Here is an 18624-nt window from a genome sequence, read left to right on the forward strand (position 1 = left end):
TTTTTCAAGATTATATATTTTAATTTTATGAGATGGGGTCTTGATAGAGGAGGTCAAGGCTGGAGTTCCTCTCTCCGCATCCGAGTGGGTATAGATGTCAACAAACCTCTACGAAGGATTATGAAACTCCTTACAACTTTGGGAGACGAATCTCTTATCTTTTTCACCTATGAACGTCTACCGAATTCCTGCTACTGGTGTGGACGATTGGGACATATTCTAAAAATTCTGTGGCAGTCATAGAACTATCCGTCCAGAAATAGCTGAAGCTTGGGGCACGAGCAGCAATTGATTTGAAACTTAGATTTTATTGGAAAAAATTGTTCTTGAAAGGGACTGTGCTGAGCTTGTCAAGCAACTGGTAGATCGCGAAGACTACTCGTCATCCGCTGAAGTTCTAACCCACCACATCTTCCCACTCTGTCCGCAGTTTCTCTCTTTCTCATTTTCTTTAGTTCGTAGACATGGAAATTATGTTGCACATTCTCTTGCACGCTCTGCTGTTAATTTTGCTGAAGGTCAAACAGATCTTCCTCTTCATTGTATTGACAAATTTGCCTAATTTATAATATCTTTAATTTACCCTAAAAAACATACACACACACACAAATAAGGGTTTTCTTTCCATATCTTACTCCAATATGTAGAAAATAGATTTCCGAATTATGCAATGATCTCGTCATAAATATTTCAAACTCTAATTTATAAAGCGGGCTACTAAAGATTGTTCATTGAATCGAAAAACTTTATCTCGTGCAAATTTATATTTTTTTTAAATGATAATTCTTTTTCTAAAAAATAAAATTAGTAACAAGTGATCAAAATATAAACGTTCAGTGTTTGAAAATAACAATTATGCATACGGAGTTGGTTGGTAAAATAAATTGTGTATTAACAGATTATTTATAAAATTATTAAATTATCCTTACATTATCAAATATGTCGGCCATCATTTAAGAGTATTTTTGAAATATGTCAGGACAAAAAGGTCACAAAAGAAAAAATCAATTTATTCACAAAGTTTCTATAGCAGCAATAAACATTTTCTCACCTAATTTAAGAAAACGTTCAGTAAAAGAAGTAAATTTCAAACAATTTTATTAATTTAATCTAAATTATAATCTCAAAAAAAAATTAATTTAGATGCTTACAAACGTCCTTCAAATTCGATTAAATAAAAATCAATCATAAAATTATGGATCGTAATTTTTCATTCTCGATAAAATAATAATTATACGATAAACGTATTATATTAATATTGTAGTTTGATTGAAGTGGCATCACATTCCATCGGGGCCAGATTTTGCCACCAAACACGCCCTTTCCCCGCGAGAATCCAAGTGGACGCAAAGACCGCCACGACGTTGCCGCTGCTTTAGCCATTAATCACCTCGCCGTCAATTCATTTCCTCCCTAATTCCACACACACACGCGCGAGAGAGAGAGAGAGAGAGAGAGAGGGAGAGAGATGGCAAGTTTGAGAAGAGCCCTTTTCTCCACCGTGACTCGTATTATCAGCTCCAATCGGATATGGCCGACCAGCCCACAATCTCTTCACAGGTATAGTGCACAAAAGTTTATTGTATGTTTTGTGATGCTACCTATATTTGCTTATTTTACTGATTTTTATTGGATTTCTTTAGGCCTATTTTGGGTTCCTTCGCCCGTTCCTACACTGCAAATGAAAGCGCCCAATCTCTTGATATCGATCTCTCCAACGAAGAAAGTAAAAGGCGCTTGTTTAACAGGTTTCTTGATTTCGGTATCTCGGCTGTTTTGTGCATGAATTGTTTGAAAGTTGCTTTCTTTACCTATAATTGTTTGAAGTTTTGCGTGGTTGATATAGAGTAATTATTCTGTGTGGGAATTTGTAGGCTGTTATACAGGAGTAAACAGAGGGGGTACCTGGAGCTGGACTTGATTCTGGGGAAATGGGTGGAGGATCACATTCATTCTATGGATGAAACTGGAATCAAGTCCCTTGTTCATGTCCTTGACCTGGTAAGATTTTGCTTTTCTTTTGGTTCCAGTTCTTGGTACTATTTTGTTGCAATTGTTGTTAAAATGTTTATTTGCTGCTTAAAATACACCAAGAGAGAGCATTTCCAATTTTTTCTTCTTTGATTTGGTTAGATGTAGAGTTTTGGAGTTTTTCTCAGTTAGAATTCTATGCCTAGAATGTGATATTTCGATGCACCCTCTCTTCCCACTCATGAGTTACCATGCTGGGGAATAAGTAATGAAGCATGAAAATGTTGAATTCATAATGTTCATGAACGTGTAGGGTCGGAGATGATGTTGCTGATCTAGTTAGGTGATCAGGCCATGGCCTCCATGTGTAGAAACTGGTGGTTGTCTGATAAAATATTTTGTAACGAATAAACACTGAGCTGCCGGAAAAGGTTAGGTAAGGGTTACTGATTTTTGCCAGAGCTCTTCTGTAGCTTGGATGATCATTCAAATGCTTTAAAAATGTAAAACCCTTTGTTGAAAAGAATAAGTCACAGTTCGTATTGAATAGGTGTTTGATGGACTGTTGATAATTTTTTTTTTTAAAACGGTCAATTCTTTTGAAATTTTACTTGTTGGTACTGTTACTAATGTCATGGAAGTCGACTATATTTGCTTCGAGGAATTTACACTAGTAGATTACTCTTTCACCGATTTTGGGTCATATTCCTACTTCCTAATCTGATGAATGTCCCATTTTGGATTCCCTGAGATGTTTAATAATATATAAAAAAGAGAAAATTTTGTAAGCTTTGTACTTTTACTTATGAAGGTTGATTAGTTAATGGTGTCATGTCTTGTCTTTTCCCCTTTCTGCGAGAGGCTGAGAGTTTATTTTGGCAAGAACATTACTGTCGGGAGCAATTGAACATTATATTTGGACATCCATTCCACAAGAAAGATAGGAGCAATCAAACCATCATAATTGATTGAGTGCACATGAAGAGTTCTGAATCTGGATTCTTGTCCCAGTATTTCGACCCAAATGAATGTAATGATGCTCGATCTTAATCTTTATGACACGCGTGCTCACTATCAGCACTGCCGTAATACACGAAGCACAACCTTTTGTTGCGTTCATATCTTGATTAAACGATGTTATCTCTGATTCTGTAGAGACTCGTCAATGGCTATTGCTACATTAGATTTGGACACTGAAACCTATTCTCGTATCCACTCCGATGCGATAAAGAGACACCTAATAATGAAGATTAGTCTGGTTTTCACTTCTTTTTGTCTTTTACAGAGCATGGTGTGACTTTGAAATTTTTCCTTGTGTTTGTTTACTCTCGTGAAGATTGTTGAAGTAGCTGTTCCTAATTCCTCTCTTTTTTGTGCCGACTCCACTATCACCTGCAGGAAAATCCTGATCTATGGAAATGGCTGACTGGTCAGGAGCAACCTCCGGAGGCAGTGAATGCAAATCCTGTAAGGCGAAATTAGACACTGAGTTTGCTCTCCATTATGTGCTCCTCAAATCCATGCGTGATATCTGAAAGTGTAATCTTTGTTAGGTTTTCGCGTCTGTGAAGGAAAGGGTCACAAACAATCTTGACAACCATGCTGCTCCCGAGACACGAGCAACACCCGGCCAGTCGTGGGTGAGAGGTTGGGACGACTTCAAGAGAGGTCGAGACAGCCCCATTGCTGGGAACCAGTAGTCGTGTTCACGCATCCATGACATCGTGATGGAGTCTTTCATATTGCAAACGAAATATAAATTGTGAGAAATACTGTCTGAGGCGACATATTCTATGGCATATCAGTCTTCTGGAGGTATAAAAATAAGGAACAGATGAGATCATGAATGTGCTCTCTGATGAATCTACTCTCTGATGAATGTACTAAACTGGAAATCAGCTTGATATTTTATTTTATAAGCAACCATAAAATAAAATACGTACTTACTATCATTAATATTTGGTCTAATGATACTGAATAATTTTCACATCAAATATAACTTTAAAAGTTTACTATGTTCTTCTAATTTGATTTCTGCATATAATAATTAGAGAGAAACCATGGCATAATAAACCTGATGGTGGAATTATGTTATATGTTGTCCGAATTAAGTGTAGTTGGTGTTGCATTTGTAATGATTATTCACTCTTTTTGAATTATACGATAATTACGTAATAAATGTAATACATTTTAAACTAAAATTATGAGCTTCATTTTATACCAACAGAATTTAGACTAAAATCATCCCTTGATGGTGGTTGTAAATCCTAAAATTTTATTACTATTCACCAAACTTATTGACAAGTATTTTGTAAATTTTTTATTCAATTATTCTTTCATTATACCAAATGTGGCAACTATAGATTACATCCATTTCGTTCATATTTTTGTCTCATTTTTATATTCATTCCATTGCCATCCAGATTCATTCCTTTAAGAAAAAAGCAACGAGATCTGTCACACGGGAAAAAAGAGCTTGTTTTTAGGATAATTACACTTCTTAATCTTGAGGTTTGGTGTAATTATACGTAAATATCCTATGATTTGAAAAATCACATCTAATACCTCTAACGTTTGCTTCCGTTTAACAAATAGGTCCCTTCATTAGTGAAAATTTATTAGATTTACTGATATTAAAAAAAAACTGAATAAAAAAATTAATATCTATTCTCAATTGACTTATTACGGTAGGTCAAATAATTTTTTTCAACTAAATTGCCCTTATAACGGTGAAGAAATACCTCGTCAAATGTATTAACATATGAAGACGTATCAGGGTAATTTGGTTATAAAAAGATCTATTTAACCTGCAATAAATTAGTAATAAATATAATATTTTTTAAATAAAAAAAATTAAGTGAATTTTGATTAATAAAATAACTTATTTGTCATAAGAAAACAAATTTCATGGATACTAAATGTAATTTTCTAATCTACGTGTAATAACGTTAAACCTCATGTGAGGGTGTAACTGTCCCTATTTTTTATCATCTTTTTTTTTATGTAAAAAAAATATTTTTTATCTATTAGTATTTTTATAAAGGGATAAAATGAAATTAACCCTTTATTTCGAGTTTGGATGAATAGAATTTCAAGAAAAAAAATATACGACTTTAGAAAGATTATTTTAGTCCAATTTATTGAAGATTTATGATATTTGTTGATTGGAGCTTAATATGGGCCGTGCCCCACAATCTAACCCAATCTATACAATCGCCAGCCACAGCTTTGCAAATTTTCTCCCCTCTCTGATTACCGATACAATATATCTAAATCCAAAATTAAATCAAAAGCCCCTTTTCAGCTCTACGGAAGAATTGATGATGCATGGGGCAGTTTCAGTGTGTGTGGATTGAGTAGAGCAACAGCATGTGCACCGGCTCGGTTTCGGGTTCGGACTCGGAGTCGGGCTCGAATGGTTGGAGCAAAGCCCCCGGAGTAGTGGTGAAGGCTCTGGTGTTAATTGGCGGTGCGTTGCTGCTGAAGCGTTTCACCAAGTCCACCACTCGCTGGGACCACACTCGCATCGTTGCGGACTCGCTCGCCGGTGAGAAGGTAAGTTTTATGGTTACTTTTGCTCACTTGTGGTGGTTATTTGTTTGCTGCCTTTTTGAAGAGTTGAAAGCTGTGGGTTTTATTTTTCATCAGTGATTGTTTGGGTTTTTGAATTGGTAGTTTTCGAGGGAGCAAGCTTCGAGGGACCCGGAGAATTATTTCAATTTGAGGTATTGGTGTTTTCTTTTGCCTCCAGGGATTTGTTTGGAAGCTTTGTGATTGATTACGGAATAGTTTTCTGCTGTTTGGGGTTATCTTTTGACTAGAAGATGATATCATTTAATGGGATTATTGATGTTTTGTGTTGTTATTAATGGTGTGGGGCTTGGGGCCTTAAGATTCAGTTCATGAAAAACTACTCAACTCTGGGTGCTTTTTTTGTTTTTTTGTTTTTCTTTTTTTGTGTGTGTGTGTAACTTTGTGTCTGAGGTTCTGTCCTGGTTCCAGGTAAAATCAATTAAAGGTGTTGCTTGTTCGATCTTACTCACTGAATGGTTAATTTGTAATTTCTGCCTATATTCTTAAGAAATTTGTTGGTGATTTCCTAGATGGCTTTCGTGCCCAGCTGCAGAAATGGTGGATGGTTCAAGGGTTTTGTACTTTGAACAGGTAGAATTTGTGAAATCATCTCAAATAAGTTTACCATTTGCATGATTTTTTCTCCTCTGCTGGAAACAGATTTTCAATTCATTCTTTTGGTGGCAGGCATTCTGGAGAACTCCTCACAAACCTTTCCGACAGGTACTTGATTGACCTAGTTCAAGAGTTTGAACCTCAAAGAAAATCAATGCATATGTTCTCTCAGCATTTTCTTTGTCAATGCAGTATTTAATCCCCATTACTATTTCCCTTTGGAATAGATATGCAAAATAATCAAGCTGTTATATTATCACTGTTTGGGATTGCTTTTGTTCGCTTCCTAACATTGTTCTATGTCAACATGTCAATGTTGAGAATGACAATCTTATTACGTGGCTTTCTGCTTATTAATGTATTCTAACAGCATTCTTGATGCAGAGGTTTTTCATGGTAAAACCTTGTTCAAAGGAGATGAAGTGTGATGTTGAGGTTAGTTTAGGCCTATTTTCTTCTGTTCAACTATCTACATATTTAATGGTTACAGATGTTAATTGTTTCCTGCCAAGATTGTTTTAATTTTGCTTCAAGATTAATCTTATTTCTATTATTGTTTGTACAATCCACAATCCTGCTCGCTGGACAGCTGAGTACATATGCAATCCGAGATTCAGAGGAGTACAGGAACTTCTGTGATCGGTCAAAGGACCAAAGGCCACAGCCTGAAGAAGTTATCGGGGTAAACTTTGATTATAATTACTTTTGAATTTTATATGTGTGTAACTGAAGAGTCCTTTGCCTATCTAGATTGATGAAATTTCTTTTTGTTCCCTCTTTTTATTTTTGAAGATCTCATACTTTGCTAACTTGTATCCCATTTAGATTTAGTGGGAAAAGGCGTCCCTGGCTCTTTATTATTTATGATTTATCAATTTCTGTTCCGTCTTTACTAGTTCTGATGATATCACCTTTGATTACTCATTACCCAGTTTAGATTTGGTGCGAAAGCAGCAGTAATCGTCAATCTCATTATTATCATTTTGTTATCAGCTTATTATTTTGAAGATTGCATCTTTGATAACTTGTTTCCCAGATTAGATTTGGTGGGAAAGCAGTCTCTGTCATCGAGCTCATTATTCCTTTCTAATCAATAAATTAAGGATATCTTGATCATTCTTCCCCTATTCTACTTTCTCCTTGTGGTTTCAAGGGTAGGAGTAGTTACAGACTTTTGGATTCTCAGAAAAAATGGTTGGAGTCATGAATTCCTCTGTCCAGGTTAGATATCTGACAGAGAGCTGTAGGAGAGAAAATACAGGAGAAATTGAGGCATTATTGTGTTACTTTCCATTGTAAACGTGCTGTTTTGAGAGCAGAATGAAGCACCTTATTTTCCAACATAAGTGAATGTATGATGCTTAAAGATTCAGTCTGGTCAAGGTTGTCCAATAGCAAAGATTCTTTTACACTGGACGGAGTGCAATCTATGGAAAAATGACCTCCTTTATCTGACGTCCTTGGTTTAAGATACATGCCAAGGATAAGTTTAACTGTCTAAGTCTGAAAAACTGCTAATTTCTGGAGTTAGAGATCAGCTGCTTTAAAGATTTGTGCAGGCCAATTGTTTTCCAGCCTATGTATTTTACTGTAGCCAAGCTGTGGATGAAGTGCAACTATAAAGTGCTGAAACATGAGTGGAAATCTATTAAGAAATCATAATAGAACTTTCAGAATGACATTAATGAGTAGCTCGTCTCCTGCAACACAGTTCTGCTACCTGAAAGTTTAACCATGCCCTAGAGATCTGCCCCCTCCTGAATTGGCATATTATGGGGATCATAAAGAACTTAGTAAGAAGGCTGTTACTCATAAGTCCATTGTTTGTTAGGATTTTCTATGGTAGAGTGGAGAAAACTGGAATGGCATGAGAGGCCGAGTAGGGAAGCTGATGATAATAGACACTGAAGTGCATATTAGCTTGTGCACAAAGAGGTATTTGACTGAGCTATAAGTTGATTTCTCTTCCACTGATGTTTACTTCTTTAATCCGGTTGGCCTTTCCTTTATCTTTTGGGGGACACAGAGCAGAGAGGGAATGCAGGAGGAGGGACAGGATGGTTGGTGAGAGGGGAGGTGATTGGAAAACGAGTGAAGTGCATATTGACAAGGATTTGACCTGAAGTGATATCCAGAACCTTGAACTTTCTAAGCATCCTGCTTGAAGGTTGATTCTCTTAGATATCCAGCAGATTGTTTCCAATCCTTGTTCATTTTCAGTTGAATGTTCTTTGGTATAATTCAGCAGCTGGAGTAAACTAATTACTATAAGTTTCACCATTGGTATATGAGCTCATTGTTTTGATTTCTGGAATGTTGGCTTAAGTTCCTGTGTTAGACATTTTCTCAACTATGCTTCTGATTGGCACTATCTTAAGTACTTAAATCAGCAAATTGTTAATGCAGGACATTGCAGAACATTTGACCACCATTTATCTCAAACGCTGTGATCGAGGCAAGCGTTGTCTGTATGAAGGTTCAACTCCTCCTGATGGATATCCTAATACATGGGTATGCCTATCAATGCCGTTGTTTGCTCTCCCATCAATACTTTGCTCCAAATTTCTGCTTTTCTGGACATAACCCTGAAAGTTGTCATCTTCTCTTTACTCAGTATAAATGTTTTATTTGTTGTAGAATGGTGCATCATATTGTACCTCGGAACTTGCTGTTTTGAAAAACAGCGAAATACACACATGGGACAGAGGCTATGATAATGATGGAAATCAAGTAAGTTTTTAGATCAAGTTATTGCCTGAACTGAAGTCTTCAATAGTGTATTTGACTAACTTCAATATTTGGATTCCTTTGTATCCAGGTTTGGGGTGTAAAGGGTGGTGCATACGAGTTTAAACCTGCTCCAGCATCAAGTTTTAGCGATCCATTTTCGTCTTTAAATTTTCCTCCCCAGTTTATGGAGAAACGTATAGAGGGTTCATTTGTCCTCCAAGAATGATCACTTCTTTGATGGATTATATTATGTACATTTAGTGTAACTTCTTGAAATACCAGAGCATACATCCTTCTTTCTCCTACTTGTATTTGCTCTCAGTATTGTACATAACACGTTTAATTCTTTTGACTGACCCCTAATTAGTAGAAGAAGATGGAGCCCCTGAGAATCCATCTCATCTTCACTAATGACAATGTAATGATTATGATTCAAGTTTTAAAAGCCTTTGCAGTAGGCTATATATGGATACCTCTATTATCATTGAACTGAGATATCTGATATCGATTTTCTATGATGCCTGGACACTGAAAACCATTCATCTTGCTGCCCAGGGTAAGAGGTGATCTTGATGCTGTGAAGTGAAAACCGACGTCGGTACCCGAGATCACTTTGGCTGAATTTATTTTCCCAGTATTTTTCTAAATAATTTTCTGGTGACACTGGTTTCTACATTGGTATGGTGGATATAGCTGCATCCAGGATCAATACCCCTGATGATCCATTCTCCTTATTACGGTTCTCATTATGGCACTTAAATTTTGATTTTGCTCTACAAGGGCTAGAGGATGAACATTGGAAAGACAAAAAAAGGATTTCGATATGAAATATACCAAGAAATGAATTACAAAAGAGAAAATATTTGAAGTACAATGACTTTTCTGGTCCCTAGATCATGATCCAAGCTATATCAACCTTAGGAAGTGCTGTTGAGGTAGAAGTATAAACCAGCTAATGCTGCAGCTCCAAGTGCTATTGCAAAGGGCAATGCCTGCCTGCACAAGCATAAATAACTCATCGATTTAGAATTCGTTCACTTTCATTATTAGGTTGTTTAAGCAATTTAATAGATTTAAGTAAGGTGTTTATTTTGCATTATGAATATTTGTTTTTAATTTAAAAGCCCGATACGAATTACCATTTGAGTTGAATAACTCAATCACCATCTTGAGTTATTCAATGTAAACAGCCTAAATAAAAACATATATATATATATATTAATACTTCCACGTATTTTTATTTTGTCACCCAAATAACACATATTACAAAGTAAACGAGGTCTTAGTATTTTACTTTTATTTCATTCCTAGAAAAGAAAAACCAAAACCAATTATATTAAAGTTTGAAAAGTCAAAGAAAAATTAAAAATAATAGCAGCAGAAGAAAATAGTTAGATTTATACCCAATAGCTTCATTTCTCTTAATCTGTTCTTTCCTGGCTTTCCGAACGTCAATGTTGTTAGCATCTTTAGTCACTGTTGGGGCATATGGCCTAAACCTCCTTTTGGGGGCACCACAAACTGCAACATATCCATCACATGTAAATACATTAAAAATAATGATAAAATATTATCTTTTATCTCAATTTTACATTAGTTTCTACTAAATCCAACAACTTCTGATGTTATAAAGTCACATAACCATGAAATAGAGTTAGCAAAAGTCATAAAATTACATACACGCTTCAGTTTGTACTCGATTTAATTTCACCACTTTTTTTATATTTCATCATTTTTTATAGCCTTTTCATTTATTTCAAATTTAAGAAGTTTCTGTGGACATGATTTTCCTACAACATTTGTATGGAAACAAGATGAGGAAATTAGCAATGTACCAGGACAGAAGTACTTATCAGGCAACTTCTCAAAGGGAGTTCTCTCATTGTAGATATACCTGCATTACCAAGTCACAATTCCTAAGTCCTTACAACAGGCGAAAGATTCAGTACAACATGAATTCATGCTCAACATTCCAAACAGAGTGAATAACATTACCCGCAGTCCCGGCAAATATAGGCCTCCTTGGAAGCCACACGCATAGAGAATTTTGGTGCAGTGGCTGGGGCAGCTGACACCTGAGGGGGCATCAACAGGTGGAGAGACGGAGAAAAGAAAGACGACGACTTGAGGGCGAACGGGCGGGCTGGCAGCCGTAGGCCGGCATTTCCCGGCGGAGATGGTGGTGCTATGGACTTGGCTCCATGAAGACTAGTGGGTGCCAAGGCCATTTCTATGGCTTACAGTCTTTGTTGAATGTGTGTTTTGCTAAAGTTTGGAATGTGATGAAGAGGAGATGGGATAAGAGAATAGTGTGTGTGTGTGCGCATGTGAGGCCTATGTGAGGCAATTTGGTTGTATGGAGACTACAAGTTTGTGTGGGAAGTGTGGCTGTCATACAGTTTATCCCTCCCCCACACACCCACTTTTTCCACCTTTCTTATCTTTCTATTACTTTCTTAAGCTACCTTTATTACATTTTTTTTTGTCCTGTAATCATTTACACACATTCTTTTTTTTCACAAACTTAATTATGAATATTTCACCTTTGGTCTTTTTTTGTTTGCAAATTTATCCATACGTTGATAATTTTGGTTCTAATAATTTACATTACAAAACCAAAATTGAGATACACTACAATTTGAATAGGATCAAAATTGTAAACACGTGACTAAATGTGTCAAAAAAAAAATGAAACGTTCAAAACTATATTAGTAAAAAAATACTCAATGTGTAAATAATATAAATTACAAAATTAAAAGTACTAACCACCTATAATTACAGGACAAAATATAATTTTATTAAAATTATCTTTTAAGTTCATTATATGTAAAAAGTATTAGCGTAAATATCTTGTTAACCTAATGTTTAGCAATTAGTTTCGAATTATATGATGTCTTAAAATCCCCATTTTTTATGTCTTCACATGACCTGCACTTGAGAAAATCCAGCACAAAAAGTGCTCGATCTATGAAAATTGATAAATTTCTGAATTAAATGACCAAATCAACTTTTTACGGACATTAATTGCCAAATTCCCCATATAACTAGGACGAAAATTGCAATTAAGCCATAAAGCTTTGACAATAAAACACTTGTAATTTTATTCCAATCTATACTCTGTCTAAATACAAACGCTGTCACAAACTACAACAAATCTACAGCTGCAAAATGGATTTGAACTCTCATTGTGAATTTACACTTCCAGAGGATGATCAGTACCTACAAACGAACAAGCGTCTGATTTCGCATTTTCGCAGGGGATGTTGACAGTTTACCATGGTTTAAGGTCGCTCACCGGCCCTGCAGTCCAGTTCAAGATTTTCTCACCTGGTTTCAAGTAGACACTCTTATCATGGGGCAGTTTACGAGCGAGTCCGTTCAAAATCTGATGGAAAGCATCCCTTGGCTGAGCAGGCTGTGGAAATAACATTGCCTGTTTCATTGAAGGGTTGGCCAACAACCTCTGCTTCCTTAATATTTCATAGATCGGGATTGAGGTGAGAATGGTATCCAGCTTAGGGACATCCTTCTCTGCTACAAAAACACCAATATCTTCCCATGGAATTGCATCAGCAAATGGTAAGACGATGTCATCGGCTATTATAACGGGGATACAGCCAAATACAACTGCTTCGACCAGCCTGGGACTCCATGGAGCCCATCCAAGTGGACATAAACAAAAAATAGCTCTCTGCATGTCTTCATAGTAGGTCGTTGGGTGCTCCGTTGAAATATCAAACAAAGGGTTGTCCTTGAAGTTCTCCCACACCGACGCTCGTGCACCTCTGATATTTGAAAACAGATAGTAGAGTAGATGTAAGTTCTCAGGTTCTTGATATGTAGGTTACTCGTCAAAGTTCATCCTGTTTATCAACTGTTCATAGTGTGCGCAATTTGCAGATGGGGGACAGGGAGACATCAGGATTCAGGCTTTGAACGAGCAGTTAGTTTAATCACTGACTATAGCCTTTTTGTTTGAAATCACAAAATCCTCCCTAAGATTCCGCATTACAGGAAAAGAACATTGAAATTTTTTTTTGTCCAAATGGAATGAGTGATACGCTTCTGTTATAAATTTAGAGAGGAAGTTTTGGTACTTTTAGAAAGACGAGTATAGTCAGTAATTATACTCTTTAAGGGAGGTTGTTGTAATTGACAAACTTATTAATAACCAAAATAACAAGTGAATGCACAGTAACACCCACAAGCATCAAGTGGAAGCTGAATCTATCAAAATTATTTAATTTGCGAATTTGTTACTTTGCTTTCGGGTGACAACATAAAACATCCTTGGAGTGCAGGTCAAGAAGTCATACCTCGCATAATAACCACCTTCTGGGTCATTTCCGACATCATAAAACAATCCTCGGAAGTAAACAAAGATGGATCGAGGAGTGGTAGGAGGAATAAGATGGGCTTGCATTTTCTGTGGAGGGGCGTAAGGAGGAATTATGATTGAACCATCATTTAAGCAAACATGATTTCGCTGTCCGAAAGTTTGAACCAAAGTAGCTCGTTGGAGCAATGGAAGGATCCCCCTCTCAATAGCTTTTTCTTCCTACGATACATATAGTACATTCAGTTAACTTCGTAAAAGGCAACAGTACAAGTATAGTACACTGAAGATGGCAAATAAATCAGTTCTAATACCTTCATTGCTGAGGAATAAACAAGAACTTCAGAAATCCATTTGAATGGGAGAAAACACAACAAGAAGACTTACTTGATAGTGAAAGCAAGCGCCAAAATCGTGCGGCACTATGAAGAAATGATCAGCCCCCTCAGTTCTATTCCAGTATGGCCAGTTTGAAGAAATTAGCTGTATAGCACTTCTCATCATACGTGGTGACTTGAACGGTAGAGGGAGACCATTTGCTGTCAGGTCACAAGTAGTATAAACAGGTGTATAAAACCAGTCCGCTTCTTCAGGATTAAAAGTACGAACAGCGCTCGATAGAAGGAAGCGATGCATGAAAATCTCTGCTGCAAACATATGGGTGAGGCATCTTGGGTCCTTCTGTAAAATCTTTTTGTTGTATTTGCGTGGAAGCTCATAAACAAAAACCTTTAACCTTCCAACGGGATCATCTTCCAAGACATCTCCGGCACTACCTAAAGTTTGAAAGTGCAACTAAAATACATGAGCTTTTTTAAATTGAGTAAAACATTCAACTTGACTATCATTGCATTCTTTAAATTTAAAATGAAACAAATTACAGAGCCAAGTGGTTTGCTTATGAGAACATTATATTGTATCATCCCATTAGCAGGAGAATAGAGATCTTGAACTCTAGTCTGCATACAAGAGAGATGATAAGGTTTCTATGATATTGTGACGTTCAATTTTCATGGAAACAATATGAAAAGGAAAATGGTGTAAGTCATAAAACTGAGCAGAGATCATTAGTGATTTTCCTAATTTTAGTAATAAGAGGTGTGTGACTTATATGGATGCTATAAATCACCAGGTATCTTCATTTCATTTCTTTAGACATTCCAACATACAAAATGTAAAATGTTCCCTGACAATCTTCTCTAATAGTAACACAAGGGATGTTATTTACAATTTGTCATGATAAAAATAACTATAAACACATCGTTTCAAGATAAATCTGATAAGGATTACTTCTTCCAATAATGAATGAGTGAAGTATTACGAGATTAAAATATTGAAATAAATATATAACGACACTTTTAATCTCAATCTTTTCAAATATGATGATTTCATGCTTTCTTTCCCAATCTACACCTATGGTCCCAATGCTCCAGAATTTAGTTACCTAGGTCATAACTTGGAGTCTTAGACAGTTTTGTACCAGGCGACGTAGAGGAAGTGAGGGTCACTAGTGTGGAATGTAAAGACATCACTATTTTACATTTCAAACCCTCAAAATATAACCACTTTTGAGATCCCTAAATGAGATGCACATAGACAGAGGAAGGACGAGTGGACAAAAAGAGGAGGCATGTGGGATTCATTATTCAAAGAACAATCACAGTATTTCTTTTTTTTTTTTTTGTCTTACTAGGGAAAATAAAGGAAGTATGCTGCAAGGTATACAACAATTCAGAAGGAAAACAACTCACAATGTGTTGGAGATTGCCAAATGGATAAGTAACCAGAGTGAAGGTACTTATATTATGCACTCTTTTTCATGTGCTTCTTTTGGAGAGCAAAAGAAATCTATCTCAAGGCTCTATGACAGCTATTGCCGAATTTACAGATGAGCTGTTTCTGACCTTAATTTAACCATTGGTATGACAAAATCATGTCACTTAATCCGCAGTCATGTATTTCCTAAAGTTACAATACACCTGAAATTCTACTGATGCGAGCTATCACAATTTCTATGTCCTTAACTATATCTTTGTCTGGGGAGGGGTCTGCCAAACCCCCTGCCTAGGCACAGATGGTTTTTACCCCCCCCCCCCAAAAAAAAAAAAACCAAAACTTTATCTTCCTTTATTTACAAGTCAGTGGTTCCAATTGAGCCTATATCCAAGAAATCTCATGACAGATATTCCTACAAATTCTGAGAGGATAAGCTAAATAATGGTTCTAGCTATAATCAGAATAGCAAAATGAAACAAAGTCACTGAGGCTAAAACCAAGAATCATCAGAGAACAAACTATTCCTCTTAGGCTCAGCTCCCTAGCCAAAAACCTTTCAAAATGATTTTATATTTTTCTTTTAAGTGCTTTCTTTCCTGATAAATTGGTAGCATAAGATTTATAACATCAGATCACTGTATGTTCCTGTCATTTTATAGAAGAACAAGCATGCACATAAGCCAGCAACAGAGATTCAACCAAATGCATCCCCAATCGGGCAGCAAAAGCATTTGAAGTTCAAATCTTAGTTCTCAACTAATATCATTGAAAAACAATGTACATATTACGATGCTGAAACTCGCTAAAGCTATATTCAACTTGAGCAAAACTCATTCAGAACCTATTCGAAGCAATTCAAGATTGGTTATAAATCATAGAAAAACTGAAAAATGCAATGTCCTTCTCTTTCCAAGCAATAGATGCAAAGTGAAACGTCAATACATCGACAAAAGTTTTCGACACGATAACCATTTTCTACAATTTGCTTGCCCAACAAATTGAATCTCAATATAGACAGCCAACATGAGAACAGAATCCTAGCTTGCATTTCTAAGTCAAACCTCAACTTCAAGATCAAATCTTGCTTTATCATACCAACTAAAGCTACCAAAATGAACCCACAGAAAATCACTGAAATCTAAGCCAGAGTAAATATCAAGAATTTCAACTAATTCAGAGATGCACAAAGATATCAAGAACAAGAACATAAGAGAGACAATACAGAAAAAGATTCTTACCCGAGATTCTCTCAGTCTGTTGAGTCCTATGGAACTTAAAAGCTTCAATCCTCGACCAGAACACAATACCAAAAATCACTGCCAAAACCCATCTCCCAATCCTCATTGTTCAAACTCTTCACTGAATCAACAGAAGAGAACCCAAAATCGAGAAAAGCCCACAACTTTATCGCTAAATGTCTGCCTCAAGAACCAAATATTGCAACTTATACTCACTCAAGGTCTGTTCGCGGGTTGGAGCGAGAGAATATTTGATTGTTGGAATGTCATCACCCACAGTAGTTGCAAGAATGGCTTTTCTTGCAAACTGGGATTTTGAGAGAAAGCAGAAAGAAAATAAGAAATTTTCACGCCATTGAAATGAAAAAAACCATAAACAATTATGGGTATGTGAGAAATTAATTGCTTTAGGAAACAGGGAAAGGCTCAGGGTTCCACGGAAATTTTTTACTAGGGAATTTTTTTTTTAGAGGAACTTTTTACTAATATTAATGTTATTGATCTCCATCACTAACATGTGAATGAATATTTTAGTGTAAAAATGAAATGCAAAAAGGGAATCTGAATCAGACACTGTTGAGTGCCGATATGATTTGTGAATCTGATAGGTTACAAGAACAGCTCTTCTTTTTCTTTTTTTTTTTTTCTTTTCTTTGAAAGAACAGCTTTTGATTTTCAATGATTTGGTAAAAAGTGGAGCTCGGTGAAACTGAGCAGCCTGAATCTCACTTTCAAGCTCGTTCTGCTGTTAAGTCTTTGAAGTTTGAGTCATTTAATTAAATCTTTGGGTTAATTAAACTTATACCCCATCTAAAAATATGAAATTACATTTTTCTTTAAAAGAAATTTTGAAATTACACTTCCACCTCAAAAATTTTTTGTTCATACCTGATCTAATTCCGTTAGAATTTGGATAAAAATGCGGATGCTTTTTTTTTTATTTAAAAAAAATACTTATGTTAACAAAAAACAATTATATAAATTTTCAATTTTACTACCCATTTAACGTTTTCATATATTCTTTTATACTTATAAATGAATAAATATAATATATATATATATATAAAATTTGAGATTAACAATCATTATATTTTTTTTCCTTTCTATATATAAAAAAGTTACATGAGGGGTAAAATTAAAATTTATGTAATTATTTTTTTTTTGCTAACGTCAGTATTTCTCGTCTACATTCTAACGAAAGGATGTCAAGTATAAACAGCGGATCTTTAGAAACGATATAAATATAATATTAGAAGTTTTTTTAGAAAAAGGTGTATACTCATATTTTGAGAGAGGGTTTACATGTGATTAACTCTAAATCTTTTTATTTATTTATATTAATCAACCTATCATATGCAATTGAACGAAGAAACTTTAGTATATAAGTTTGACAAATTCGATAAAACTTGCAAAATGCATAAAAAGTTATTATAGTTAAATGATTTAGGGATAATTATATTCCCTTCACATGAGGTTTAGTGTAATTACATCTAATTTTCTGTGGTTTAAAAAATTATATTTAGCACCCCTAAAATTTGCTTACGTCTAATAAATAAGTCCTTTTATTAGTCAAAATTCACTGAATTTACAAATATTAACAAAAAAACTGAAAGAAAATTGATATTTACCCCTTAATTGATTTATGAGTCATCGCAAGTCAAATAATTTTTTTTTGTTTAAACTATCATTGTAATGGTAAAGATATAACTCTTTATATGTATTAAAGCGTGAAGATGAGGGTAATTTGGTTATAAAAAGACTTATCTGACTTGCAATAAATTAATAATAAGCAAATTGCGGATAAATATAGATTTTTTTTTATAATATTAACAAATTCGGTTAATTTCGACTAACGAAGGAATTGGGACTTATTTATTGGATATAAAAAAATTTTAATGATGCTAGATTTAATTTTTTAAATCATAGAAGATTTAATTATAATTACACCAAATTTCAAAGAGTGGGAGCGTAATTATCCCAATAATTTATGAAAATATCACTACGATCTTAAACAAATTGAGCGATGGAGTATGAATCTGGGCGACGGCTGCTCCATTGCCCAGATTCAAGTATTTAGACAATTAATTATGATCATGGTAACAATTAAGAGATGTAAAACAAATTGTATTTAATTTGAATATTTTGAAGTTATGGTTTGAAACTAATTAGCCCTCTTCTTCTTTTGGTAAAATCTTCAAAATTCGGCTTGGAGTTTTTATTCCAATTTCTGTTATATTTTTCATTCTATTCCATATATATATATATATATATATAATACAATCCACACAATTAATCACGTAAAAATTACAATTTATTTATGGAATAGTTACATTGACACCCCCAAAATACAGCGAAATTGCGTGAACCACTCTCATTTCTACATGA

The 18624-nt window shown here is 35.1% G+C and overlaps 4 protein-coding genes across 5 annotated transcripts; 2 read left to right on the top strand and 2 right to left on the bottom strand.

Moving 5' to 3' along the window:
- Positions 1–1272: 1272 nt before the first annotated feature.
- On the top strand, positions 1273–3927 carry SDHAF2 (succinate dehydrogenase assembly factor). Its single transcript, XM_011074982.3, has 5 exons — positions 1273–1560; positions 1644–1748; positions 1875–2001; positions 3370–3438; positions 3525–3927. The coding sequence occupies exons 1-5, from the start codon at positions 1469–1471 to the stop codon at positions 3669–3671; spliced, it is 540 nt and encodes a 179-aa protein (XP_011073284.1). The 5' UTR covers positions 1273–1468; the 3' UTR covers positions 3672–3927.
- Positions 3928–5163: 1236 nt separating this feature from the next.
- CRL (crumpled leaf) lies at positions 5164–9378 on the top strand. Of its 2 annotated transcripts, none has more exons than XM_020692848.2 (9): positions 5164–5526; positions 5647–5696; positions 6075–6135; positions 6205–6267; positions 6544–6594; positions 6749–6841; positions 8566–8670; positions 8797–8889; positions 8978–9378. In XM_020692848.2, exons 1-9 carry the CDS (start codon positions 5341–5343, stop codon positions 9113–9115), a joined length of 840 nt encoding a protein of 279 aa, XP_020548507.1. In that variant the 5' UTR covers positions 5164–5340; the 3' UTR covers positions 9116–9378. The 2 variants fall into 2 exon arrangements, with proteins under 2 accessions (XP_020548507.1, XP_011073286.1); XM_011074984.3 differs by having other exon boundaries at positions 5167–5526; positions 6232–6267.
- Positions 9379–9692: 314 nt separating this feature from the next.
- LOC105158286 (Rubredoxin-like superfamily protein) lies at positions 9693–11262 on the bottom strand. Its single transcript, XM_011074985.3, has 4 exons — positions 10885–11262; positions 10725–10783; positions 10293–10410; positions 9693–9885 (listed from the first exon to the last, which is right to left on the bottom strand). Exons 1-4 carry the CDS (start codon positions 11115–11117, stop codon positions 9807–9809), a joined length of 489 nt encoding a protein of 162 aa, XP_011073287.1. The 5' UTR covers positions 11118–11262; the 3' UTR covers positions 9693–9806.
- A 703-nt stretch (positions 11263–11965) lies between these two features.
- LOC105158287 (putative beta-1,4-xylosyltransferase IRX10L) lies at positions 11966–16891 on the bottom strand. The gene is made up of 4 exons (XM_011074986.3): positions 16240–16891; positions 13613–14001; positions 13206–13447; positions 11966–12674 (listed from the first exon to the last, which is right to left on the bottom strand). The coding sequence occupies exons 1-4, from the start codon at positions 16343–16345 to the stop codon at positions 12161–12163; spliced, it is 1251 nt and encodes a 416-aa protein (XP_011073288.1). The 5' UTR covers positions 16346–16891; the 3' UTR covers positions 11966–12160.
- Positions 16892–18624: the final 1733 nt, after the last annotated feature.

This window comes from Sesamum indicum, linkage group LG3 (assembly GCF_026168435.1).
Source record: "Sesamum indicum cultivar Baizhima isolate 11 linkage group LG3, ASM2616843v1, whole genome shotgun sequence".
Taxonomy (NCBI): domain Eukaryota; kingdom Viridiplantae; phylum Streptophyta; class Magnoliopsida; order Lamiales; family Pedaliaceae; genus Sesamum; species Sesamum indicum.

What these genes read in the sequence shown, in the direction of transcription:
- LOC105158287 (XM_011074986.3), bottom strand. Translation starts at nt 16,345, where the DNA reads ATGAGGATTGGGAGATGGGTTTTGGCAGTGATTTTTGGTATTGTGTTC. An exon ending in ACAGACTGAGAGAATCTCGG is followed by an intron (nt 14,002 to 16,239) that starts GTAAGAATCTTT and finishes TTCAAACTTTAG; the next exon opens with GTAGTGCCGGAGATGTCTTG. An exon ending in GAAGGTGGTTATTATGCGAG is followed by an intron (nt 12,675 to 13,205) that starts GTATGACTTCTT and finishes TTCAAATATCAG; the next exon opens with AGGTGCACGAGCGTCGGTGT.
- SDHAF2 (XM_011074982.3), top strand. Translation starts at nt 1,469, where the DNA reads ATGGCAAGTTTGAGAAGAGCCCTTTTCTCCACCGTGACTCGTATTATC. An exon ending in AAAAGGCGCTTGTTTAACAG is followed by an intron (nt 1,749 to 1,874) that starts GTTTCTTGATTT and finishes GGGAATTTGTAG; the next exon opens with GCTGTTATACAGGAGTAAAC. An exon ending in TTGTTCATGTCCTTGACCTG is followed by an intron (nt 2,002 to 3,369) that starts GTAAGATTTTGC and finishes TATCACCTGCAG; the next exon opens with GAAAATCCTGATCTATGGAA.
- CRL (XM_020692848.2), top strand. Translation starts at nt 5,341, where the DNA reads ATGTGCACCGGCTCGGTTTCGGGTTCGGACTCGGAGTCGGGCTCGAAT. An exon ending in AGCCTGAAGAAGTTATCGGG is followed by an intron (nt 6,842 to 8,565) that starts GTAAACTTTGAT and finishes TTGTTAATGCAG; the next exon opens with GACATTGCAGAACATTTGAC. An exon ending in ATGGATATCCTAATACATGG is followed by an intron (nt 8,671 to 8,796) that starts GTATGCCTATCA and finishes TATTTGTTGTAG; the next exon opens with AATGGTGCATCATATTGTAC.
- LOC105158286 (XM_011074985.3), bottom strand. Translation starts at nt 11,117, where the DNA reads ATGGCCTTGGCACCCACTAGTCTTCATGGAGCCAAGTCCATAGCACCA. An exon ending in TATATTTGCCGGGACTGCGG is followed by an intron (nt 10,784 to 10,884) that starts GTAATGTTATTC and finishes TTGGTAATGCAG; the next exon opens with GTATATCTACAATGAGAGAA. An exon ending in TGATAAGTACTTCTGTCCTG is followed by an intron (nt 10,411 to 10,724) that starts GTACATTGCTAA and finishes GATATGTTGCAG; the next exon opens with TTTGTGGTGCCCCCAAAAGG.